Genomic DNA, 26,260 nt, shown 5'->3' with positions numbered 1-26,260 from the left:
AAAATATAATTGTGAGCCATTATATTTATGCATAATAATGTGTGGATTAATTTTATATAAAATTACTACTTTATTCTAAAATAGTAAAATTGGGGCATCTGGCTGGCTGAGTCAGTGGAGCATGCGACTCTTGATCTCAAGGTTGTGAGTTCAAGCCCCACATTGGTTGTAGAGATTAAAGAAAGAGAGAGAAAGAGAGAAAGAAACTTTAAAAGATATAGAAAGAAAATCGTTTTTAAAAATAAAACACTGGGGCGCCTCGGTGGCCAGCTCTTGGTTTCAGCTCAGGTCGTGATCTCAGGATCATTAGACTGAGCCCCACATCTGGCTCCATCCTTAGGGTGGAGTCTACTTGAGGTTCTCTCCCTCTACCCCTTCCCCCATTCACTCACATGCTCTCTCTATATATAATATAAATAAATTAAAATCTTTAAAAATAAATAAATATTAAAATTATTTTAATATAATTATATTATTTGTAAGTTATAATGATTTTTAAATTATATTATTTCAGTTATTATATTAAATTATACAGGATCACTTACATAAGATTTGTATAGCTTAAAAGGAAAACAATTAAAAATACTTTTGTACAGGGCACCTGGGTGGCTCATTTGGTCAAGCGTCTGACTCTTGATTTCAGCTCAGGCCCTGGTCACAGCGTCGTGAGATCAAGGCCCACGTCAGGCTCCAGGCTTAGCTCGGAGTCTGCTTGGGATTCTCTCTCCCTCTCCCTCTGCTCCTTCTCACCCCCCCACCCCGTCCCAACTTATACATGTGTGCGCATGCACACGCTCTCCCTCTCTCTCAGTTAATTAATTAATTAAGCCTTTCTAAAAATAAAAATACTTTTGTGTGGTTTGGGCAGTACTTTAAAGTGCTCTCTGTTTCAGGTGTAAAGAATCAGATTCTCCTCATGCTGTTACTGTATATATGCTAGAGCCTCACTCCTGTCAGTATATCCTTGGGGTAAGTAAAAAAATAATACTCAGGGGGCGCCTGGGTGTCTCAGTCGGTTAAGCGACTGCCTTCGGCTCAGGTCATGATCCCAGGGTCCTGCTCAGCGGGAAGCCTGCTTCTCCCTCTACCTCTCCCCCTGCTTGTGTTCCCTTTCTCGCTGTGTCTCTCTCTCTCTCAAATAAATAAATAAATAATCTTAAAAAAAAATAATAATACTCAGGAATTCAGTTTGAAAACATGTTTCAATTTTTAGCATTGAGTCTTGAAAAGAGCTTCAGTAATCTCCAAATTTTAATATAGCCCTCATACTATCTCTGTAAAAGCTATAATCTTTTTTATTGAGGTACAATTTATAAAAAATAAAATGCAGAGATCTTAAGTGTTGAGTTTGATATATTTTGATAATTTTATATACCCATGGAACTATCACCCAAAACAAGGTATCTATCACTGCAGAAAAATTTTTTATACCCCTTTTATGTCAATACCCCAACCCCCACAGATACCCCTTTCTGCTTTCTGACATCATAGAGTAGTTTTGCCTGTTTTTTGATTCCACATGAATGGGATCATATAGTATATAGTTTTTTATGCCTGCCCTCTTTGACTTGGCATGTTTTTCAGACTCACCCATGTCACTCCAGTATTTCATTCTCTTTTTATTAATGAATAGTATTCATTTGTATAAGTATACCACACTTGCTTATCCATTCTTCTATATAGACATTTAGGTTGTTTCTCATTTTTTATTATGTGAATAAGGCTGCTATGAACATTTTCTTTTATACGTCGTTTTGTGATCACGTATTTTCTTTCCTTTGGGTAAGTACCTAGGTGTGGAATTGCTGAATCATAGATTAGATATATGTTTAGCTTTTATCAAATAGTTATCCAAATGGTTGTACCATTTTACATTCCTACCAGTAATATATGAGAGTCCAGTTGCTCTACATCTTCCCCAACGTTTGGTATTGTAAGTCTTTTTTCTTTTAACCACTTTATTTTTTTTTAAGATTTTATTTATTTATTTATTTGTTTGTTTGTTTGACAGAGAGAGAGGGAACACAAGCAGGGGGAGTGGGAGAGGGAGAAGCAGGCTTCCGCTGAGCAGAGAGCCTGATGCGGGGCTCGATCCCAGGACCCTGGGATCATGACCTGAGCCGAAGGCAGACGCTTAACGACTGAGCCACCCAGGCGCCCCTCTTTTAGCCACTTTAGTCATTTTAGTGTGTGTTTCCCATATGGAAAATGGTGATGAGCACCTTTTCATGTGATGATTCATTCATAGATCTTTGTGAAGTATCTAGCCAAGTTTTTTTTAATGAAAAATTATTCTGACACTTACTGAAACAGTGTTTATTCAGGACTGTTGGCAATAAGTGTGTCAAGACTTTCACAATAGGAGAGAGAGATCCAGCTTAACTCTACATGTGGCAAAGACAGCTGGGGACGTACAGCCAATGAGCAGAAGGTGGCAGGGTTGGGGGTGGCGCAATGGATGGAAAATTACTAAGAGGAGACATCAACTTAACTGACTTGACAGGATTATTGCTGAAGGCAGGCCAGGATAATCAGCTATCAAAGGTGAGAAATGAGGAATTTGATCCGATATGGGATGGATGATTAGTTGTTGAGGCTAAGGGGTTCTCTCTACACTGACTTATCAGGATTCTTGCGACAGCTGGACTCAGCAGGCCCAAGACAGGGCACAAATACAAGAAGAGGCCTAGTTGAAAAAAGGAATTAGGGAACCTGACTTCAGTTTGGTCGAGGAGACTCTGTCATCTGTTAGTCTTTTACCCATTTTTATTGTTTTGTTTGTCTTCTTATTTCTAGGAGTTCAAATATATTCTGGATATGAGTTATTTTATTTTTTATATTTTTATATTTATCATATCTGGATATGAGTTCTTAATTTATAGTGCATACTTTTTTTCCTCAATCTGTGGCTTACCTATTTATTTTCCTAATGTCTTTTGATGAGCAAAAGTTTATTTGATAAAGTTTATTTTAATCAGTTTTTCCCTTTTATGGCTAATGCTTTATTTTGTTCTAAGAAATGCTGCCACCCAAAGTCATGAAAATATTATCCTGTATTTCTATCTAGGAACTTCATGGTCCTGCCTTTGGTTATATGATGCCTAGTAGTGGCTTTCTCTGTATGTTTCCTGATCAGAGTTCACAGAGCTTTTTGCATTTATGGGTTGATATTATTCATCAACTTTTGAAAAACTTTACATGTTTGTGAATATACATTTAACAAATTTATACACATGTATTCATACAGAAGAACACTAAATAAAGAAAGTATTCAGTTTAGCAACTTTTTAATGGCTTTATTGTTTTTGTTCTTTAGGTTGAATCTCCAGTGATCTGTAAAATCTTAGATACAGCAGATGAAAATGGACTTCTTTCTCTCCCCAACTAAAGGATAATAAAGTTTGGGGAAAGAAAAGATCATTGACAGTCATGATTTCTGTCTGACCATGTGTCTCACTGTAGAGTTCCCAGCCGTTGAACCTCATCTGAAGGATCGTATAAAAGGACTCTCAACCACTTTGTGAATATGTATGTGTATATAAGAGGTTATTGATAAACTTCTAAGGCAGATAATTGTCTCACTTCTTTCATTTCTCTTGTGTCCCATGAACTGATTGTGTTTTTTGCTTGGATAATGTGATTCCAAAATAAATCTAATCCAAGCAATTTAGAGTCCAGCCTAATGAAATGTCATAATTGTACCTATTGGAAGTTTTTAATAGATTTATTATGTAAATTATAGTATATATAACTAGTTAATGAAGTAAAGGTAATGAAGAAGGAAACTGATAGGAGGTTGTTTAAATGGGAGACCATGTAAAATATGTAAATTCTAGTGCCTGAAATCCTTTCAACAAATTTTTATTTAGCAACTGCTCTCTACCAGGTGTTAAGCTAGAAACTGGGCACATGGTAGAGCCTCACAACATTTAAGTTTTCTTCACTTCTGTTAATCTCAAGAAACTCTTACTTGTAATAGGTAGTTTCTCTCTTGGAACTTTTATCTATTTCTTTCTCCTTGATGTGAATGTGTTTTCCCCCAAGGTGTGTACCTGCTGTAGACAGAGATTCCTCCCTCTTGACTTAGAATGGTTTCCTCCAACAAAACACACTCTGCTGCAGCCATTCTTTGTACCTCCCTACTGTATGCTACAGATTTTAGTTCTGGGCAGTTTTACAGCACAGTATTTATTTTAAAGTGAATAAAATGTTCACAAGCAGTGTTGTCATGTACTCAATGGTAGATTATTCATTTCCTTTATTTTCTCCATTACCGTGTTGCACAGAACATTATCCTGTTGTATTTTGGATGTGCGTATCTAAACAAGGACAGAAAAGTGGCTATAAAATACTTGACTTTTCCTCCTTTTCAGTAGTTCTGGCCAAAGATATTTTAGTTTGAGAAATGGTTAATGCAATTGATTATTGCAAGGCTCTTTGTAGATTTTAGTACAAAGCAGTGCATTATATAAAGAGCACAGACATTGCATTCACACCAAAGTCCAGATACTCTCTTTAACTTACTAGCTGTGTGATCCTGCATAGATCATTTAACCATTTTCAGCCTCACCTCCTCTGGTAGAGAGACTACTTACTTTAGAAGGTAGTTGTAGCAGTGCATTAATTTCACTGTAAGTAAAAAGCCTAGGCCCAATACTGGGTACCAGGTTCCCAGTAAGAGTTAGTTTATTTCCTAATATTGCCCTTGTCTCCTATTAATATAATAAGATCAGAAACCAAAGCCATTAAAATTTATTTCTTTAGGGGCGCCTGGGTGGCTCAGTCAGTTAAGCGTCCAATTCTTAATTTCAGCTCACATTTTGATCTCAGGGTTATGGGATTGAGCACCACCCCCCCGCCCCTTCTCATGTACTCTCTCTCTCTCTAATAAATAAATCTTTAAAAACAAAAGATTCTCTCCCTCTCTCCTCCCCCGTCTTGCATGCTCTCTCTAAACAGAAAAAAAAATTTATTTCTTTAATAAATTCTAAAATCATACTTCTTATATCAATGAATTAAGACAAACAGAATTACCCACATCTAGATTTATAGGTATAAGAAGGGAGGGAGTGAGAATTGTGAAAGGTTAGTGCCAGCAGATACTTTTAGAATATTTAGGTCAAATTCTTCTCTTAAAAAGGGGAAGGGGGGAGAGAAAAATCTAAAAAACTGTATTGGATAGTTTACTGCGGAAGATTCTTAAAAACAGAAGTTGTAATTATTTCAAAATAAAAGGTTAAAAAAAGTAAGTCAGCTTTCTGTTTGGCTAACAGCTTGAACTTCTTAGAAGGAAGGGCTGGGCCAGCTCTCTCCATCTTCCTTCTGAATCTTGGGTCCCTTACCAGTGGTCTGGGAAATCTCCTTTGAGCTCTGAACTGTGTGCTGCCACCTCTGCTGGGCAGGCGGCCTCTCTTCTGTAGCCGTAGCCGAGTTCCTAATAGGGAGGGGAAAGGGCTCAGCTGTAATACGCCTGGTGCACTTGGAGAAGTCTGTTAAGGTGGGTGCTGTCCCAGAGCTGCCTGATCAGATCCGTTAGGGCAGAGTATATCCTGGATTTTAAATATGCTTCCTGAGTGATCCTCTTTATTTTAAATATATTCTTCCAGTGAGAATCGCTAACTTAGGAACTTCATTTCTAACAATTTCACACATTCTAACCCTCCTGATTAGGGTTTCAGGAAAATAACTAGTAGCTCATCTTTACCGGAAGATTGGGACACGACTTACCTTTTTTTAGCTCTACCTGCCTTTCTTCAAGTCACCACTAGATGGGGCCTCTGCCCAGCTCTAGTTTATATCCTTAAGTCCTTGCTGAAAGCAACTTTGGCAACAAAGGGCAACAAATTACCTCAGTTACCTGAATAGTAAGCTCTGTGTACAGCCCCTGGTGAACAATACTTCTCCTCAGTCTGATCTACAAAGGCCTGACCTGATTTCTGACAATTCTTAAACTTCCTACTACACAATCAGGCCAAATTGTTGACCTAGTAGCACCAAAGATCTAACATAAAAGGGCTTAAGTTAAACAGGAAAATGAAAATCAAGACTTAAATTTTGAATAAATAGGACATGAAATCACAGTTTCGAATGAAAATAAAGGGGCGCCTAGGTGGCTTAGTCGTTAAGCGTCTGCCTTCAGCTCAGGTCATGATCCCAGGGTCCTGGGATCGAGCCCCGCATCGGGTTCCCTGCTCGGCTGGAGTCTGTCTGCTTCTCCCTCTGCTGCTCCCCCTACTTGTGTTCCTGCTCTCGCTGTCTCTCTCTCTGTCAAATAAATAAAATCTTTTTATGAAAAAATGAAAATAAAATATCAGCTACCCTAGGATCTGATTTTAAATTCCCTTCCTAGTTTAAGTTGTTGAAGTAAAAGTTTTCAAAATATGTTGCCATGGTGACATGGCTTAAGGAAATATCCATTTCTCCATTTCTTTTTTTCAGTTGTTTCACAGGGGTAGTAGAGGAACCAGGGCCAACTACATACCCAGTGGCACGCTTTGTTTCAGACGCCAGTAGTCTTAAAGTAGGTTGTACAAGCAGGCAAGATGATCCAATGCATTATGGGGAAAAAATACTAGAAATTCTATAAAATTTCATCTGTGAAAAAGGAATTAAGCTTTTTTTATTTAATATTTAATGGGTGAACTTACAGTAGTATACAGAGTCATTCATAAATCAGGTTTTGTTTAATAGAACATCAAACGACTCAAGGGAAGGATAAGCATTACATGTGTAGAGGAGGTGATAGAGATACCGTCATTATTTACTTCCACCATATACAGCATTGTAGGTTAAATTAATGCCTCCATCACCTTTCAGAAAATGGAATTGTCACTTTAAATATTAGCATCAAGACCATGCATTATTAGGTATATAACCAATCAGAATTAAGGTGAGAGGTTAACAGGTTACTTTCACCTGCGTCGTGGCTCTAATCACTGTGGTCCTGGTATCTCACAAGGCCTCTCTAGTAGAAATAACAGGGGTTTTTTTTAATGCTTCTTTGCAGTGTCAGGAAGAATGAGCATGCTTTCCTCACTGGCAGTTAGAAGAAACTACAGTATGAAGACTACTGGAATTCCATTCTTTTTTTTTTTTTTTTTTTAAGATTTTATTTATTTATTTGAGAGAGAGAATGAGAGACAGAGAGCATGAGAGGGAGGAGGGTCAGAGGGAGAAGCAGACCCCCTGCCGAGCAGGAAGCCCGATGCGGGACTCGATCCCGGGACTCCAGGATCATGACCTGAGCCGAAGGCAGTCGCTTAACCAACTGAGCCACCCAGGCGCCCCTGGAATTCCATTCTTTCTTTAACACTTAGAGAAAATAAAAAACAAAAAACTCTGACAATCTCAAAACTCAAAAGAAGAAAGGCAAAATTACTAACAAATGGAATATAGGGCTTATAGTGTTTTGTGTCCATACCTATTTGTAAATTTTTAAGCTGAATTTTAGTCTTTTTTACATTTGAAACAAAAAGTGTTCACCAAAAGCAAGTAAATCTAGCAGAACTTATGGAAATGGTAACCATCTCAACTATGGAAGACATTTATGAGACTGTAAAATAATACTAAACATCTCATCTAATCACATACAACAGTATGTATTTCAAATCTATTAAATTGCTTTCCGGTACTTTTCAAGAGAGTACATTGTACTTTGCCTTGAATTTAAGAAAAAAATAGTTTCCTGTGGAGCCTGGGTGGCTCAGTCATTGGGCATTTGCCTTCGGCTCAGGTCATGATCCCAGGGTCCTGGGATCGAGCTCCCGCATCAGGCTCCCTGCTCAGTGTGAAGCCCTCTTCTCCCTCTCTCTCTGTATCTATCTCTCTCTGTCAAATAAATAAATCTTTAAAAAAAAGAAAAAATACAGTTTCCTGTATAATACATAATTTTGATTTTGTAAATCTGTAATATTAAAGGTCAAACTCTCAGGGGAGTGAGAGATCCAGGCTTCCAGGTAAAGGATAAGTCACGGGGATGAAAGGCACAGCATAGGGAATATAGTCAGTGGTGTAATAGCATTGTATGGTGACTGATGATAGCCATGCTTGTGGTGAGCAGAGCATAATGTATAGAGTTGTCAAATCATTATGCTGTGCACATGAAACCAATGCCACATTGTGTGTCAGCTATATTTCAGTTAAAAAACAAAAGTGCGGGACACCTGGGTGGCTCAGTTGGTTAGGCATCTGCCTTCAGCTAAGGTGGTGATCCCAGAGTCCTGCGATCAAGCCCTGCATCAGGCTCCCTGCTCAGCCGGAAGCCTGCTTCTTCCTCTCCCTCTCCCTGCCACTCCCCCTGCTTGTGCTCTCTCTGACAAATAAATAAAATATTTAAAAAAAAAAAAAAAGTGCTCTACCACCAAAAATAAATTTTTTCCAAAAATCCTTGGAAGTCCAGCAACTTAAGGTTTAAAACCCAATTAGTCAAATCTACTCTTCTCTCTAAATTCACTCAAAATATAGCCCCAAATAGCAAACTTTGTTAGGTTCTAATAGCTTCTATGTTCTCAATAAAATACTAGTTTGCAAATTAGTCACCAGTGGTCCTTAATAACAGTAAAAGCAAATTTACACATTGAGAATTTTTTTTTTAAGATTTACTTATAGAGAGAGCAAGCACAAGCAGGGGAGGGGCAGAAGGAGAGGGAAAGAGAGAAAGAACCTCAAGCGGCTTCCCCACTGAGCACAGAGCCCCAATGCAGGGCTGGATCTCACGACCCTGAGATCAGGACACGCCAGCCAAAACCAAGAGTTGGACACTAAACCAACTGAGCCATCGAGGTGCCCCATAATTTACTCATTTAAGAATTTTATCAGAGCTCTAAATATTACCCATAGATTTGAAATGTTAATAGCTGGTCAAGGAAATCAGGAGTCATTTTCCCCCTGGATTAGTTTTTTTTGTCGTTTTTTTTTTTTTAAAGATTTTATTTACTTATTTATTTTAGAAAGAGCATGAGCAGAAGGAGGGGCAGAAGGAGAGGGAGAGAATCTCAAGTGGACCCTGCATTGAGCGTGGAACCCAAGAGGGGGCTCATTCTCACGACCCGTGATCATGACCTGAGCTGAAACCAAGAGTCGGTCACTTAAATGACTGAACCACCCAGGAGCCCCACCCCCTGGATTAGTTTTTGTATTTATAGGTTTTAGTGTTCTTAAGCCATAGTGACAGAAATCATTTGTTGGAAAAGCTTTTGTTAACCACCTCCAAGAAAGCGTTTCACCCCCAAAAAAGCCAGTTGTGAACAATCTTGAGTTTCAGATGATAGACTACCCCAGACTCTGCTTTTATAATAAAAATGATAGCTGCCACTTTCTGCACATTGATTAAATATTAGGCACTATGCTAAACACTTCAGACACCTTGTGATCACAACCCTGTGAGGTGGGCTTACTCTCTTTAACTCACAGATAAGAACAAAGAGGCTCAAACAGGAAAACTCAACTGCATGTGGCTGAGCCAGCTTTGGAATCAATTCAGAGTCCATGTTTGTAAGTAATATGCTATAGTGCTTTCTATTCACAGAACCAGCTTTTGCCCCGTGAACCTCTCTGTGCCATCACCTCCCACCTGAAGGAACACCCCCAAAGGACTCAGCAAAATGCTAAGCGAAATGATTGATTTTTGTCTTGGTAAAGTATGGTACTCATTTTTTCCCATACAGTATTTTTTTTTTTTTTTAATCATGGAACACCCACTAACTTCTCTTTAAGTTAATGCAACCCACAGTCTGGCAAATGGAAACTCACTAGTAAGATTAAAGTGTCACCTTGGGAATTCTGGCTCCGTTAAATGTCATCAAACCCTCCCTTCTCTGATAATCATTTGGTGTTGGTAAACAATGCAAGTGCACTGGCAATTTATCTAGATCCAGATTATATTTATTATATAAATGATAAAAATAATTCCTTCATCTTTTATTTATTGGTAAAGAATATATCTTTTTTTTTTAAGATTTTATTTATTTATTTATTTGAGAGAGAGAGAGAGAGAAACAGCATGAGAAGGGATAGGGTCAGAGGGAGAAGCAGACTCCCTGCCAAGCAGGGAGCCCGATGCGGGACTCGATCCCAGGACTCCGGGATCATGACCTGAGCCGAAGGCAGTCGCCCAACCAACTGAGCCACCCAGACGCCCAAGAATATATCTTATTTTTATTCTCAGACCTTTCTCCTCAGACCTTGCATAACACTGACACTCAACTAATATTTGCTGAATGAATGAAAGAACACTCATCCTCTCCCTCTCTTACCCACACCTTATAAAATCTTCCCCAACTACAATTCCAAGGAGTTTCCTACAAGCTCATTTTTTTGAGTGTTTGGTACTTTGAGGAAAACAGTATTTTCCCCAGTTTTATAATGGTTGGGAAAGAAAAGGGAGAATTAATGACATGTCCCATTTGTAAACCTTTTCACTCAAATTCCGTACCACTCCCTAACAAGAAAACAGTGTCTGTGTCTCTATTTACCCCATTTGTGGGCCATGATTGAAGTAAAGTCCCTGATCTCTCAGGTCAAGAAAAGATTTGAATTTTCCACCTCCAACTCCATGAACTATAAAACATTCCAGTTCCAAGGTACTCTGGATTCCTCAAAGAAATTGTCTAACATTATGATTCTCTGTGAAGAACACAATTCCCAGCCATATCTTTCCTCATTGTAATATTAATAATAAGATCAGTTCTGGGGCGCCTGGGTGGCTCAGTCAGGCGTCTGCCTTTGGCTCGGGTCATGATCCCAGGGTGCTGGGATCGAGCCCCACATCGGGCTCCCTGCTCCGCGGGAAGCCTGCTTCTCCCTCTCCCACTCCCCCTGCTTGTGTTCCCTCTCTCGCTGTGACTCTCTCTGTCAAATAAATAAAATATTAAAAAAAAAAAAAAAAGATCAGTTCTTACCATTTCTTTGACATACTTTGTTTGTTGCCAAAGACAAACAAACGAGCAAGAAGCTTTCATAAGCTCTTGGTAATGTCAGATACGAAATGTGTTGAACCTTAAGCATTGACCCAGGTTATGAAACTTATCCTAGTGCCATAGGCCCAGAAGACAGGCACAAAGCAGTCTTTGTAGGTTGCTCCACTTTTTAAGGTCTATCTGGCATCTGAACAAGCTGCATTTTGCAAAACATCAGGCTTTGCATGAAAATCAAGGTTCCCACACTGGGAGTCGAATGAAAGATATCCCACTCATCAGCATGCTACAAGCAGCTGGAGGTTCAAGAAAGTGTCAAGAGGGCCAACATTCACATAAATGGAACTCAGAGAAACAAACTGAACTTATCGTGGCACCAGCTAAGTGTATTTATAGAGAAGCAAAATTATCTGTTTACTGGAGTAGAGGAGGGAAAATTCATTCATTTCTCCATAAGCGATGAAGTGATATTTTTACTTTGGCAAAATTAATCTCAAAGGCATTGGACCTAGAGAGATTACCTGTGAACTATCTCTATGGAAAGCAGGATTTCACTAAATCTGCAATCTTTTTTTTATTTTCAAATTGCCATATTCTTTAATAAAGGTAATTGGTATTCTCCCTCCTCTCCCTCCAAGAACCAGTTACCTCTTTTCTCCTTGAACTTCTCTGTGGTTGCTGAAGACTTTCCTTTCATCTTCAATGTCCTCAGGCTGCATAATGAGCCAAAGAATTCCAGCGAGATGAATGCAGGTTGTCTGGCCACTCCTGGGCAGCCAGGGTGGTCCCCTGGGAAAAGAGGCCCTCAGAGCTGGTTCCCTGAGGAAACAGTCAGAAATCCTAAATCAAGACCCATGTCCCCTTTCTTTTTTTTAATAGATTTTATTTATTTATTTATTTATTTGAGAGAGCGAGAATGAGAGAGAGAGAGAGAGCACACGAGAGGGGGGAGGGTCAGAGGGAGAAGCAGGCCTCCCGCAGAGCAGGGAGCCCAATGTGGGGCTCGATCCCAGGACCCTGGGATCATGGCCTGAGCCGAAGGCAGACACGTAATGACTGAGCCACCCAGGCGCCCCTAAGACCTGTGTCCCCTTTCATCAGAGTCCTGCTGATAACTACCCTGGGAATGTAGAGAGGGATACAGAAAAACACCAAACATGGGGAAACTAAGCCAGCCAGATAGAGATTTGGGTTGATTATCACTTCCAGGCTTCAGCCATTCTATCATTATTTGACTCATTCATTCAACAGTTACACCCTCACAGCTCATCCAGGCCAAGGACTGAAAGGTACTAGGGATACAGTGCTGCACAAAATAGACATAATTTTTGCCCTATTAGTGCTTTATTCTAATGGGAAAACAGCCAGTAAACAATTATACAAAACTGTTATGGACTGAATTGTGTCCCCTCCCACCCCCACCCCCAAAAAATCATATCTGAAGTTCTAACTCCCAATGTGACTCTATTTGCAGATAAGGTTTTAAGGAGGTAATTAAGGGCAAATGAGGTCAAAAGGGTGGAGCCCTAATCTGATAGGAATGGTGTCCACATAAGAGGAGGAGACATCCCAAGAGCCCCCGACCCCCAACCCTCTCCCTCCCTCTCCCACCCCCTCTCTTTCCCTGCATGCACAGAGAAAGGCCATGTGAGGACACAATGAGAAGGTGATCTCCTACAAACCAGGGAAGGAGGGCTCACAAGAAATCAACACTGATGGTGTGTTGACCTTGGACTTCGGGCCTCCGGAATTATGAGGAAATAAATTTCTGTTACTTAAGCCACCTAGGCTGTGGTATTTTGTTATGGCAGCGCAAGCTGACTCATACAGTAGCATAATGTTGAGTAATGATAAGAAACATGAAAAGAATAAAATATGGCAGAAGGATAGACAGTGATGGAGTGAGAACTCTGTTGAGTATGGCAACTAGGAAAGGCCAGTGGGGAAGACCATTCCAGGCTGAAGTATTTCTGGGGGAATTAATTCCCTGACATGGGAACAAAACTGAGTCATGTGAGAAAGAGCCAGAAAGCTTGTTGCATCCCAAACATATTAGGTAGGGTGCAAGTGAAAGCAAATGGGGACAGAGCGGAAACCAAGGGCTGGATCATTAGGGCCACACAGGTCGAGGCAAGGAGTTCAGATGTTGTTCTAAGTTTCAATCAGGAGAGTGGCAAACATGATTTACCTGCAGTGTCCCTAGTTACAAAGCAAGAAGACTGCAGGAGAGAGAGCCTGGAAGCTGGGAAATGGCTATGAGGCGGTTTCATACTCCGAGGGAGAAATGATGGGCACGTGGGCTAGAGGGGATGGGGATGAAGAGCTAAGAAGTAATTGGATTCAGGGGCGCCTGGGTGGCTCAGATGGTTAAGTGTCTGCCTTCAGCTCAGGTCATGATCCCGGGATCCTGGGATGGAGCCTCACATCAGGCTCCTGGCTCGGCGGGGAGCCTGCTTCTCCCTCTCCCTCTGCCTCTCCCCCTGCTCATGGTCTCTCTCTCTCTGTATCTCTGTGTCTCAAATGAATAAATAAAATCTTAAAAAAAAAAAAAGTAGTTGGATTCAGAGTTTATTTTCAAGATACTTCAGGATTTGTCCCAACGAATTGGATGCGATGTTCAAGAGAAATAGTCAAGGACCCAACAAATTGACCTGTGCAACTGGGTAATTGCCATGCCATTTACTGAGATAATAAAACAGCAGGAGCCCCAAGTTTGGTAAAGAGTGGGGTTGAATCAAGAGTTCAGTTTTGCACATGTTAAAATTTGAGATGCCTATTAGCCATCCAAGTGGAGATGTTGAAGAGGCAATTGGATAGACCAGCATGGAGTTCAGGGAGAGGTTAGGACTAGAGATATAGAATTGAATGTCATTAGCATTTAAATGGTATGGAAAGCCAGAAGATGGAAAATCATCATAATTACTACCAGCACCTGCTTCTCAGTTTACAGATCCGTCTTTAGAGGTGGGGGGAGGGAATAGGGGGCTATTTTCCTATCTTCCTGCTCCTCCTTTCCTTTCTTCAGCCTCTCAAAGATTACTCCATCTGGCTTCCAGGGGTCATTGTGTTTGCTCCCATAAGTGACTTTGGCTCTCCTGCATCTCATCACCTTTGGGCCACTGCAGCTGGGCTGAGCCCACTGAAGCTCAAGCCGTAGTCACCTGCACCAGCAGAGTCCTCCAGATGGTGACGCTTGCCGCTTTGTGTTCTAGGCTCGGTCCAGGCCTAGCCTGGCCTCTCTAAAGCCTGGATCTCTAATGGAGATGAGCCTTTTCCTGGCAGCCTGCCTGTCTTTCTTACCATTCCATAGGCCTGGGATATTCACTGACTCTAGGCCTTCCTTCAGCTCCAGTAGGAGAATGGTGGCTCAAGTTTCTCTGGTGGGACCATAGGCTTCTTTTGTTAATGGAAAAGAAAAACAAAGCTTTTAGTGGATACGGGAGAAAACACAGGTCTCTCTGGGAGTCAAAAATCTCACTAGGTACACATTGCCCCTGAACTGTGAATGAAGAGGGTGGCTTTGAAAGGGGAGACTCCATGACCTGGCCTGGCTAGATTATGGGAGAATTATTTAAGAATGAGCTATAATCACAAGTCAGATCTGGACAGGAACCCAAGACTGCCGGCACCCAAGGAGTGCTGCTAGTGGCCTAGAGTGGAAATCTTTGAACTAGGGTGTGAATAACTTGAAAATGAAAAAGGGAGGCTTACAGATGCTCATTCTTAGGACCCTAAAACTGAGCTGTTTAAGAATGCTTCTGTGCCAGGGCACCTGGCTGCTTCAGTTGGAAGAGCATGGGACTCTTGATCTTGGGGTTGTGAGTTCAAGCCCCACGTTGGGTGTAGAGATTACTTAAAATAAAAATCTTAAAAAAAAAAAAAGGCTTCTGTGCTTTAACTCTGCAGGACCTCGTGTTGCTTTTTCTTCACCACTGCCCATCTGTTACTGCCCCCTTCCCACTTTGTAAAAGAATTCCCACCTGGAATCTTAGCAGGGGATTGCTCCCAGATGTAGAGTTGCTAAATAAGAAACAACTCAAAATATTAGTTTCAGGGTCGCCTGGGTGGCTCAGTCATTACGTGTCTGCCTTCGGCTCAGGTCATGGTCCCAGGGTCCTGGGATCAAACCCTACATGGGGCTCCCTGCTCCTCGGGAAGCCTGCTTCTCCCTCTCCCACTCCCCCTGCTTGTGTTCCCTCTATCATTGTGTCTCTCTCTGTCAAATAAATAAATAAAATCTTTAAAAAAAAAATACTGGTTTCAAAGAAGGATCCTTAAAAAAAAAAAAAAAAAAGGATCCTTAAATTATTTATCAAGGAACTGTAATTTTGAGCTTTTCCCCCAGCTTATACACCCCATATAGATTACCAATTCTAGGATACGTAATTTTGCTTTTGGCTTTTAGCTTGGAGGAGGCGAAGGTACAACTGTCTTTGGTCATCCTGAATCTGAGTTCATCCAAAACCAGCCACCTCCACCATGCTGCCTAAAATTTTTAGCCCCAACGAGATCAAAGTCATATACCTGAGGTGTGCAAGTGGGGAAGTTGGTGCCATGTCTGCCTTGGCCCCGAAGATCGGCCCAGTGGGTCTGTCTCCAAAAATGATCAGTGATGACATCGCCAAGGGAACCAGAGATAGGAAGGGTCTGAGGATTACAGTGAAACTGACCATTCAGGACAGGCCCAGATTGAAGTGGTACCTTCTGCCTCTGCCCTATTATCAAAGTCCTCAAGGAACCGCCGACAGACAGAAGCAGAAAAACATTAAGCACGGTGGAAATAGCACTTTTGATGAGATCATCAATATTGCCTGGCAGATGCAGCACTGATCTTGAGCCAGAGAACTCTCTGGAACCATTGAAGAGATCCTGGGGACTCACGGCACCTGGCTGGCTCAGTTGGTAGAGCATGAGACTTTGGATCTCAGGACTGTAGGTTTGAACCCCACATTGGGCATAGAGCTTACTTAAAAAAAAAAATTAAAACAAAAAACCCACAATTATTTCATCTCTTAAGGAAGAAAATGCGAAGGGTCAACATATTGTTATCCATTGCGCAATAACCATCACTACTTTTCTCTGATGGTTTTCAAATGATTGGACGGGAAAGTAATAGTACTGCAATCTGATGTTCAGAAATGTTAGGGTTTTCAATATTTTTATTTTCCAAACATTATTTTAAAAGAACATTAAAACCATCAGAAATACAAATCTGGCCTAAAGATTAACATCAGAAGGATTATAAAATGTTTGAAATACATCACATACTTTGCATCACAGTAAAGCATCAAGAGAACTAATTAATATACCCTGCTAATAATTAGTCGTATTCAACTGAATTCTCATTATTTTTAGTTCTCAATATAGCCCTTATAGAGAAGTTATATATGTCTATCCACATCTCCCTCTATAGATAGACATATATAACTTACAAAGAGATGAGTTTTATCTATCTCTGTATCTCCACACAGATGTAGAGATAGATGTGAAGGAGGGCTAAGAATCTAGCCCAACATGTATTTCATGCAAGTTAAATCATCAATTTCTTGATGAGCATAAAGAGACTGAATACCTCATATGCGCATGCTTACTTTTCTTTATACTGTAACTTTTACCTCCCAAAGATGGGTCAAGTCATCTCAAACTCAAAGGTCATACAAGAAACCTGTCAGTTCAAATTTTACAAGTAGAAATCACTTTAAAAAAATCTTTTATTGAATCACACTGGAAATGCCTAGCCAAAAAAGAGATACATACCTTAAAAAGTATGAAGTATCTTCTTGATTAATCTTATTAATTATAAAGCTGTTTGGCTTACTGGAATAAATACCCAGTTCTAATTTAGACAAAAGTCTAATTCCTAATTAGAATTATCTTCAAATGATCTTGGGAGAGGATATTAGATTTCTTAGTTCTTTATTAAAAAGGGGTAATATACTAACCTATCTCATGGGAGTATTAATAATTGGAAACAGTGTTGTATTAAAAATATAAAAGCATAATTGAAATAGGTTATAGTGACTTCCAAAAATAGCACTCAATTACAAACAAGAAAAAAATGTGACAGAGTGGATATTTTCTCTTCTGTTAGAAAATTTAAATAGCAAAACTAAAGGAAGAAAAGGAGAGAAGGAAGGGAAGGACAAAGTCCTAAAAGGTGAATTTAAAAATAAAATAAAACCCATATCTCATACTTAAGCCTCACAAACAGAATGGTCGGTGCTGAAAGGTGGCTGTTGGATGAGGCTGCGCAGAGCTCCAGCTGAGCATCTACTGTCTTCTCTACAACTCGGGGCGCTCTTGTATTTGGCAACAGCCTGGAGAGGGAGCTCTACACTGAATCCCTTTCACCCAAAACAACAAAGCTCCTTCCAACCTGCAGTAACAGCTCTGAAATATATCAATTTCTAAAGCTAGGTTTTGGATCTTGATGCTCATCATGAGTCTAACAGCTATAGTTCCAAAATTGTAGCAAGTTCAAAAGCTAACTGTACAATGAAAATATTTTTACATAAAAATATGAATTTATGGTTGTTATGCTAGGAATCACAGAGTAGACCATAAAATTAGCTCCAGATATAGAAACACTTAATCTAGTTTTCTTTATTGCCCATTGCCAAGATTAATGGGAGAGAAATAACACAATTAGTTTGCAAACAGATAATCTTAAGGATTTTTCTACCGCACTGATATTTAAACAAAGACAAAAAAATATTTTTATATAGTTACTTGGATACTCTTCGTCAACTTGTTAGCAAACCATCTTCACACAGAAGGAGCGTGTAAATCAGAATACTCCTGATCTCATTCTCACACCTTCTTAAGCAATAATGAAGATCATCTAACACACAACAGCAGTCCAGATTGCTCCCCACATCTCCATACCCTGGCTCAGAGGACCCCAGTTAGTGCCTCTGCTCCCAGAAATCACATTCCTCTACTACAAGTGCAGTCCTCTTCACTAGGCTTCTTGGGTAAGCTCATTCCAAAATAGAATAATTCATTTTTAGTAAGCAAAAACATACTTCTTTTTTTTTTTTTTAAAGATTTATTTATTTATTTGAGAGAGCGAGAATGAGAGAGAGCACATGAGAGGGGGGAGGGTCAGAGGGAGAAGCAGACTCCCCGCTGAGCACGGAGCCCGATGCGGGACTCGATCCCGGGACTCCAGGATCATGACCTGAGCCGAAGGCAGTCGCTTAACCGACTGAGCCACCCAGGCGCCCCGCAAAAACATACTTCTTTAAAAAAAAAAAAACCACTATACAGCTAGTCAATTCCCACAAAGTAATAGTGTCTATCATAAGAAATGGTAGTAATCATACTACTTGGTGGACTGTCTTAGGAAAGCAAAGTACCTAAAGCCTGTGTGTGTCCTGTGTAAGTAATTACCAAGAATATATTTCTGATTTTCTGCCTTGACAATATATTATTTATTCAGATAAGCCTGCTACCAAAAAAAGTGTATTGTTCCCCATTTGAACACTTCAAAGAATCAAAATTTATAGTTCAATTAATAAAAAATTTCACCTCAGTGAAGATCATCCCTTCACATTGTTCAAAAAATCCAGCTCAGGTGTACTTCAGAGACCCCGAACACGGACTCAAATGGTCACAATCAGTTCATTCTCCTTGAATACACTAGCATGATCATTCCTGGCATCTATTTAAAAGTTTAGTACCAAAGATCGGAGCACAGGTCAGGGTAAAAAGCTAAATTATAAATTTTTACATCAAATCTTAAAATGTCAGGAAACCACAAAACAAATCAGTAGATGCCAATACTTGAGACAGAAGACGATCATAACTGCCAACTGTTCTGCTGAATCTTGACGTTTCCATCTACCGCTGGTCTCACAAAAGTGAATAAGAAATCAGTTAGTATCCGAAACACCAACAGTTTGCCCAAGAGCCTCCAGCCTCCAGGACACTACACGGAGGGCACTGGGATCTGCTTGGCCGGTGTGCTGTCGTATTCGTGCATTAAATCATTAGTGGTGTGATAATGCATGGCAATATAGGAATTGGCAAATCCCAAAGAGTTTACTGGCGGTAAGTTCGGCGGCATGCTCTCTTCCTGGGAGGGGCTGCTGTAATAAATGCTATAGTACGGTTCGATGCGGGTGTTGATGGGGGTTGAGCTGCTCTGACCATAGGGCTGGTGCCCAGCAGAGATCTTGGGACTGACCACACTTTCCCTCGAGTGACTTGGGCCACAAGCCCGGTCCACAAATTTCTTCTGGGGCTTTGGAGACAGCATGTAGGCGGAGTTTGTTTCATGATGGGACGACTTGTTTCTGTTGACCTCCAGGTTCCCTTTTCCCATGGCTCGAAGTCGAGTCTTCTGTTTGCAGCAGAAAAAGCCCAGGCCGACGTACTGGAGGCACCAGAGTACTCTCCTTCTCAGCCCCGCGCTGTTCCGAGAATATATAAAAGGGTTTAACCCTGACTTGAAAAATATAAGGGTAAATCCAAACAGTTCAAACTGGTAGAGGATGAAGCTCCCGTTGCTGGACAGGACCACCTGCACCAAGGAAATCCCCAGGGGGAGACAGCACACCAGGACGGACAGCACGATAATCACGCAGGTGACCACCGCCTTGGAGTCCTTGGCCGTGGACAGATTGACAGCCGACACGAGCTGGAGCCGGCTGGCCGCCGGGGGCGGCACCTGGTTAAGACTCTTGGCGCATCCGTGGGTCTGACTGCGCGGCAGCTTGTTGTAATTCTGGTTCCTGTAGAGAGCCGGCACGGTACGCCGCACGGGATCTCCCCCTCCCTTGCCGGGGGCCCCCATGAAAGGCTGCGGTCTGGAAGCATCCGCGGTGACCACGGGGGGGCACTTCCTGACTCGAGCGTTCTTCCGCAGCGTCTGCGCAATCATGATGTAGGAGACCGACACCACGGCCACGCAGAAGGTGAAGTCCACCACGTACAGAGACACGATGGCTTTCCCTTCCGCGGCCGTCAGACTGGACATGGGAAGGCAGAGGTGGGACTTGCTGGTTTTCAGCGTGCCCAGCGTGGCCAGAGTGAAACTGGTGGCCCAGAGGAGCAGAGTGAGAAGCGCGGTGCAGGGAAAGGAGGCGGTGCGATTGGGCTGCTTCCCCAGCACCATGCGGAGCCGGTGCAGGGCGATCACCGCCACGGTCTTGAGGGACATGATGATGAAGCCCGAACCGGTGACGTGGAAGGTGAAGCAGAAAGCATCTGGGATGCTTCTGGCGGGGCTGAAGAAGAGCACGAAGGTGAACATGGGGGCGGTCACTCCACAGATGAAGAGGTCACAGAAGGACAGGTTGAGGATCATGAAATCAAAGTTGGTTCTGAACTTGCGGAAGGCTGGATCAAAGAAGGACAAGAAGACAATGAAGTTGCCGTAAGAGCCCAGGCAGAAGATGACCGCCAGCAGGAAAGTACAGGTGACCAGAGTGGCCGTGTGCATGAGGTGCTGGAGGTCCCCCGGGACGGCGGTGCCGTTTCCTCCCTGGGAGCGAGGCGCGCTCAGCAACGTGCCGTTGGGAGCATCCTCAAGGGGCTCGGTGGAGTTCATCTTCAGACAGGAAGGGCTCTTCCTTCTGGGGGAAGGGGGTCAGGGCCTCGACTCACAGCTGTGCCACATGTGACACAAGAGGCCCGAGGCAGAGAAGCCTGCACACAGAAATGCACACCCAGAAACAGAATTAATGTAGAAAGCAGAGTGATCTCAGGATTTTGTACAAAAGGACTGGATTTTAGCTCTGACCCGACACATAGAAAGCATTTCTCCTTACGAGGCCCAACACCGAAAAGACACAAACACCTCAAAGTACATTCTTCCAGCTAATTTCATGTTTCCTGGCATAGCGGTTTGCAAAATCCTTTAAGCATCACCTGGAGTGTGGGTTAAAAAAAAAAGCAGATTCCTGGGCCCCACCCTTTTTCTGATGGAAGGGGATACAAATGTTATTTTTAGAAATACTCCCAATGCCTCACACGGGAGATCCAAGAACATAACTTCCACCAAAGAGATCACACCCTACTTATAGCCTAATGTGGTAAATCACATGATAGCAGGGTACACTGGAAGTAAGAGGGGCGGAACCTAATCCACCCTGGGGTGGAGGCTGAAGGACGTGGCGGTGACGAGGAGCTCGCTGTGGGGGGAGGGGCAGGGCAGGGACTGGGAGGAAGACAGGCCGGAGGACGAGAGTAGGTCTTACAGCACGTGCTTGAGTTACAAGCCGGAGGGTATTGCTGAAGTATACTGTGGCCCCCACAGATCACTAACAAATCCTATTTCTTTCCCCAGGAACAAGCCTTTGTTTTCCATTATTTATAATTTCTTCTCCCTGCTGGTAATTTCTTGGCCAACTCCCTATCTTCCTTTGGAAAACACTTTGTGGACTACATTTGAGAGGACAAACTGAAAGCATTGATGGGTGTCAATTATATCTGAGATTCACGAGGTGCAAAGCACCTGTGACTCTCAGCTGCTGTACAAAGGTAAGTTATTATCATTCCAACAGCAATATCCTCACCCTGAAGCAGGAGGAACACCCCCACCCATGCATCCACTGGCTCAGTTTACATTTATCATGTGCACACTCTGTGCCAGCCCTATGCTATGTCCTGTGGGCAGACAGAGGAGTGAGACCTAGCCTCCGCTTTAAAAGAATAACTTCTTTTTCTTCTTGCTTTTTATTCTCTTAAACTTTTTTTTTTTTTCAATGAGATTTAAAGTTCACTCACACATCTTGGGTTGTTCCAAATCCCAAAGGCCCGTGTGGCCGGATGCCCACTCTGCTCTGAAAGAAGCTTCCAGTGGGAGAGCTGAAGTTGTTCCTTAGAGACTGGTGCAATGCTCTTGACAACGCAAAGGTATTGCTTGAATCCAGCATTTTAGGAATAAGCAATGGCACTGGGGCGGTCCAGGGGTACTGTTCCAAATATTTAACCACCAGCTCCAAATGGGTCCCAGAGGCCTCCAGCTGCGTCAGGGGTTAACCCTTCAGTTGCTGGATCATGGGGCAGAGAGGAAGGGGAGCCAGGTCCATGGGGGGGGATTACTAGGGGCTCTGAGCAGCAGGTCTGAACCACTCGACCAGAAGTCTCTCTGCATTCAGTAGCAGGTATGGCTACGCCAGTGAGTACTGGACAAATTTCAATCCTGGGGAGGTCCATATACCTAATGGATATTCTTTATGAAGGAAGAAGATGGCCTCTTCTTTATTCTCAATGGTCCGACAGTGAAGAGCCCGACAATATGATGAAGTTCTCCACTGGCAAGGGAGACCAGCTTTTCTGTACTTTTCTTATAAAAGTTCTGTGAGAGAAAAATATAAATCTCGACCTCTTGTTTCTTGATTAGAATTAAAAAATAATAGAAAGTTTACTGTTTTCACTTAAAGACCATGTGCCTGCTTCTGAACTCTTTTTGATAGCTATGTAGTAAAAAAGACAACCTTTTACCGTTTGTTTTTTCATTGTTAACTGCAGGATTGGGATTAGCTGATGAAAAGAGAAGTAGCAAAGAAAACTCAATTTGAGGAGGTAGGAAGGCAAAGAAGTGATACTATTGTTTCTAGCAAACCCCCTGCCCCAGAAGGGTTTCCTCTTTGGAGGCAGGGAAATGAACAGGGGTGAAGATGAAGTAGGAATTTGGTTTGGGAAATTAGAAGAATGAAGCATCTGGAATTGATGCTAAGAGAAATATCGAGTAGATGGTTAGTAATGAAGAAGTGGGGTGATGGAAATTATGGAGATCCCAGGTTAGGAGATATTTGGAAACAACTGTCAAAGGCAAGATGGGATGATGAGGCACCAACATTAGTCAAGGATAAGAGGCAGGAGAAAAAAAAGATTTGGTGGAGCTGAGGACCAACTTCCACTTTCTGCACAGTTATAATTTTTTCAGTGTATTTAAGATTTTTCAGATTTTGAGAATTCTAGGTCATTAATATAATTATCAGTATCATTAATAGTATGTTAACTTTGTTGAGTGCTTATGATGTGCTGGGCACTGTTCTCAATGCTCCATGCTATTAACTTGTTGAATCCTCACAACCCTGAGACAGTATAACTCATCCCCATTTTACACATAAGGAAACTCAATTGGAGAGAGAGCTCCTAATTTAAAGCGGGGTAGGGCATGGATTTGAAGCTAAGCAGGTACTCTCTACAGCTGACACTGGGCACCCCTCGGTTCAACTCAACATAACAATAAAGAGATCAGGGGCAGTCCACAGGTCAGAAGATAGTTACAGCAACCTTCATTTATGGGGTGGTTAGCATACATAACAGAAGCTTTATCAAGCTTTACTTCACACTCAGTACAATCCTATGAAGTAGGTATTACAATCCCTTCCCAACTCTAAGTTCCTGGACCTCAAAATATGAACACACACACACACATTTCTATGTACCTTTTAGGCAAGGTTGTTAATTATGGTTGTGGCATAAAGTAATTATAAATCATTCCTATTGGATCATTAGAAAAAAAGAAAGCAATGAGAGGCTGGGAAGAAAAGGAAAAGCAGAACACGGAACAGAAATAAAGGTTTTGGCAGAGAAACTTTAAGAGCAAAGGTGGAAATGAAGGAAAAGTAAACCCACTGCCGCGACTTTTAAGAAAGAGGAGGCTGAGATCACAATTTCGAACGAAGTTATGATGGTAGCTCGCGGGGAGGGGTGGTAAATGAATACCTATTTGGTACTCCTAAACAGTAAATACAGATTACCAATGTTCTTTTCAATGCAAGCATACTAGCTACTCTTTATTTCTGGCACCATAAATAGGTGCTTAAAGTCATAAAATCCGAAAAAGTTTAGGTTGGAACACCAGTCTTCAGCAGACATGTTAGCCACAGTAAGAATGAATTCATATCTATGTGCATCTTGTTGCAACTAAGGAGGAGGGAACCTAAAGTAACTAGTAAGCAAGGAAGAGTAAATGAAAATTTGTGTACCGTGGCCGTGATTTCTCACTAAGATGTGGGAAGAGCCTGTGATAATCTAGTGTGCTGCCTTAATATTTTAGGACATATGAAAACATCTGGAGCTTTTACAAGTCAGCTCCTGGCTTGGATTCTTCCAACTCCTTTTTTTTTTCTTCTTCTTCTCATAATGTCTTACATTCCTCGAAGACAGGCATTTTCACAGTCTAACCCTCACAGAGAGCAAGGTTCTATACTATTATTATTCCCACTGTATTTGTACTGATCAGGAAAAAAAACCCTCAGGGAAGTTAGGTGACTTGCCCAAGGTCACTAAGATTCAAGCCAGATTTATCTATTTCGGAGCCCACGCTCTTCTCCCCGCAGTTCAACCACCTCTTGAAGCCCCGAGCAGCTGACGGTTTGGGGTAGGATCAGTGGATGAGAGAGATGAGGAGGCTAGGGAGGCCCCCCAGTCTGGGGATGGAGAGCGAGGCTTTGGGGAGGGGAGGTCGACCCCAGCCAGGGACTGGCGGTGGGTAGGCGCTCCCCGGGGTGCGGAAGGGAAGGAGGGCCTAGGTCGGAGCAGGAAGCTTGTAAGAGAATCGGCAGAGGGCTGGTGGGGTGCGGAGAGCTCCGACCGGGAATGGGCAGTGGGCAACGGGTTCCGCGGCCCCGCAGAGCCCGGGGAGCCGGCCAGGTGGGGGCGAGTTGGCTTCCCCGCAGGCCGCGCCAGCAGGGCAGGTGCGCGGCGGCCGGGCCTGGAGCAGCGCAGCCGCGCTCCTCCTACCGCGCCGGCTTCCCGGGGCCCGGCCCTCCCGGCCCCCGCGGGGGCGCCCTCCTCCGGGGCCCGCGGCCTCTCACCTGCCCGGTGGCCGCAGCGCCGCCCCCCTCCTCCATCTCGCCGCCCGGACCCCAGCTCCGCCCGCCGCCCGGGACGAGGCCGGGCTCGAGGCATCATCGCCATCGCCGCCGCCGCCGCCGCCGCCGCCGCGCATCCCGCGAGCCGCCGAGCCGGGGCGCCGAGGCGCAGTCACGGAGACGCCGGGGGCGCCGCCCCCTCCGCCGGACACTCAGGCCCCGCGCCCGCCTGCCCCCCGCGCCCTCAGCGCCTCGCGGGCCCCCGGGCCTGGCCGCTGCCGCGCCCCGCCCTCCGCCCCCCCACGCTGCGCCGCTGCCCGGGCTGGGCTCGCCGCGCGGGGACCTGGGCTCGGCGGCGGGCGAGAGCTGGCGCGCGGAGCAAGAGGGGGCCTGCGGGCTGGGCGGCAGGCCGGGAACGCTGGGGAGCCCCCGCCCCCCCGATGGCCTTAGCGGGTGGAGAGCGTGGGGCGCGCGGCCGGCAGGGCTCCCCTCGGTGCTCGGGGCTTCGCCTCCGCGCCGCGGCTAACACTGCCTCCTAGATTCAGCTGGCGTCATCGTCCAGTTCGGTACTTCGAAACGGAGTTTGTAAATGAAGTCATCATAACAATTTATTTTAAAGATTTTATTATTTGAGAGAGAGAGAGAGCGCGCAAGGGGGGGGGGTAGGGGCAGAGGGAGAAGCAGGCTCCCCGCTGAGCAGGGAGCCCCATGCGGGGAGCTGGAGAGCATGACCTGAGCCGAAGGCAGGCGCCGCTGGCAGTTTTTTTTTTTTTTTTTTAAGATTTTATTTATTTGACAGAGACAGACACAGCGAGAGAAGGAACACAAGCAGGGGGAGTGGGAGAGGGAGAAGCAGGCTTCCCGCCAAGCAGGGAGCCCCATGCGGGGCTTGATCCCAGGACCCTGGGATCATGACCCGAGCCCAAGGCAGACGCTCAACGACTGAGCCACCCAGGTGCCCGGCAGTTTATCTTTTTAAAGAGAACTGTTTGGTACCAAAAAGTACCAAAGAATTTGACTTGTGTGTAAACATCTCCCCTAGTATCCTGTGCTTTCATTAAGAAAGAAAAAAAAATGGGTAATTTATGAAGTAGACATTCAATCCAGGTGTTGACTATGCTATTAGAATTCTGTGTAGATAAAACTTGACAAATTTTCAGTTAATTCCCACATAATACTCCACTCCCCAACCACCTGCAATGTAGCGGTTCTAACCTATGTCGTCAGTTATGATGAGCTCGGGCCCTAGAAATAAGCCATTGAAAGAGAAGACCCATTACTATTTAGAGAATTTTAACCCAAGTTCTGTCCCTCTCCATGTGGATTAGCTACTGAATGAGCAATCGCCAGCTGATTTCCAGGCATCTGGCCGCCTGACAGATTACAGTAGGTTTGGGCTGGAAGGTGGCCATCAGAGTTACACCTTTGAGAGAAATTATACCGGGAAAAAAAAAAATCCCAAATTGTAATAAAAGATTCTAGAGAAGAGGAAATCAGGAACTAGTTAGTACCATCAGCAAGTCTAAAGCTACTAGAATTATGCCTACAAAATGTACCAGCCAACAGTGCCAA

The 26,260-nt window shown here is 43.3% G+C and overlaps 2 protein-coding genes and 1 non-coding gene across 10 annotated transcripts in view; 2 read left to right on the top strand and 1 right to left on the bottom strand.

Annotated features, from left to right (window-relative positions):
- ERLEC1 (endoplasmic reticulum lectin 1) overlaps window positions 1–4,233 on the top strand; it is a 30,164-nt gene extending 25,931 nt beyond the window's left edge. For 5 of the 6 annotated variants that reach the window (XM_054509884.2, XM_054509882.2, XM_054509881.2 and 2 more), the window contains 2 exons: window positions 894–969; window positions 3,317–4,233. In XM_054509884.2, coding sequence (XP_054365859.1) covers window positions 894–969; window positions 3,317–3,388 — 148 coding nt within the window. In that variant the 3' untranslated portion in view covers window positions 3,389–4,233. The remainder of the gene's footprint in view (window positions 1–893; window positions 970–3,316) is intronic. The other variant, XM_054509883.2, reaches the window with a different exon arrangement.
- Window positions 4,234–15,797: 11,564 nt separating this feature from the next.
- TRNAQ-UUG (transfer RNA glutamine (anticodon UUG)) lies at window positions 15,798–15,870 on the top strand. Its single transcript has one exon. It is a non-coding gene; the product is annotated as a tRNA-Gln (tRNA).
- Window positions 15,871–17,492: 1,622 nt separating this feature from the next.
- On the bottom strand, window positions 17,493–25,302 carry GPR75 (G protein-coupled receptor 75). Of its 3 annotated transcripts, XM_064572514.1 has the most exons (3): window positions 24,692–25,302; window positions 21,645–22,218; window positions 17,493–20,564 (listed from the first exon to the last, which is right to left on the bottom strand). In XM_064572514.1, the coding sequence occupies exon 3, from the start codon at window positions 20,464–20,466 to the stop codon at window positions 18,844–18,846; it is 1,623 nt and encodes a 540-aa protein (XP_064428584.1). In that variant the 5' UTR covers window positions 20,467–20,564; window positions 21,645–22,218; window positions 24,692–25,302; the 3' UTR covers window positions 17,493–18,843. The 3 variants fall into 3 exon arrangements, with proteins under 3 accessions (XP_064428584.1, XP_045739735.2, XP_064428585.1); XM_045883779.3 differs by having other exon boundaries at window positions 17,493–22,218; XM_064572515.1 differs by lacking the exon at window positions 21,645–22,218.
- Between the last annotated feature and the right edge of the window lie 958 nt (window positions 25,303–26,260).

Source organism: Mirounga angustirostris, unplaced genomic scaffold, assembly GCF_029215605.1.
Source record: "Mirounga angustirostris isolate CCGP_5_RB_7025 unplaced genomic scaffold, mMirAng1.0.hap1 SCAF_10, whole genome shotgun sequence".
Classification (NCBI taxonomy): Eukaryota; Metazoa; Chordata; class Mammalia; order Carnivora; family Phocidae; genus Mirounga; species Mirounga angustirostris.
Note: the sequence above shows the minus strand (reverse complement) of the source record. Positions and strands in the feature narration are given on the sequence as shown.

Coding starts and splice junctions, on each gene's coding strand:
- GPR75 (XM_045883779.3), bottom strand. CDS start 20,466: ATGAACTCCACCGAGCCCCTTGAGGATGCTCCCAACGGCACGTTGCTG.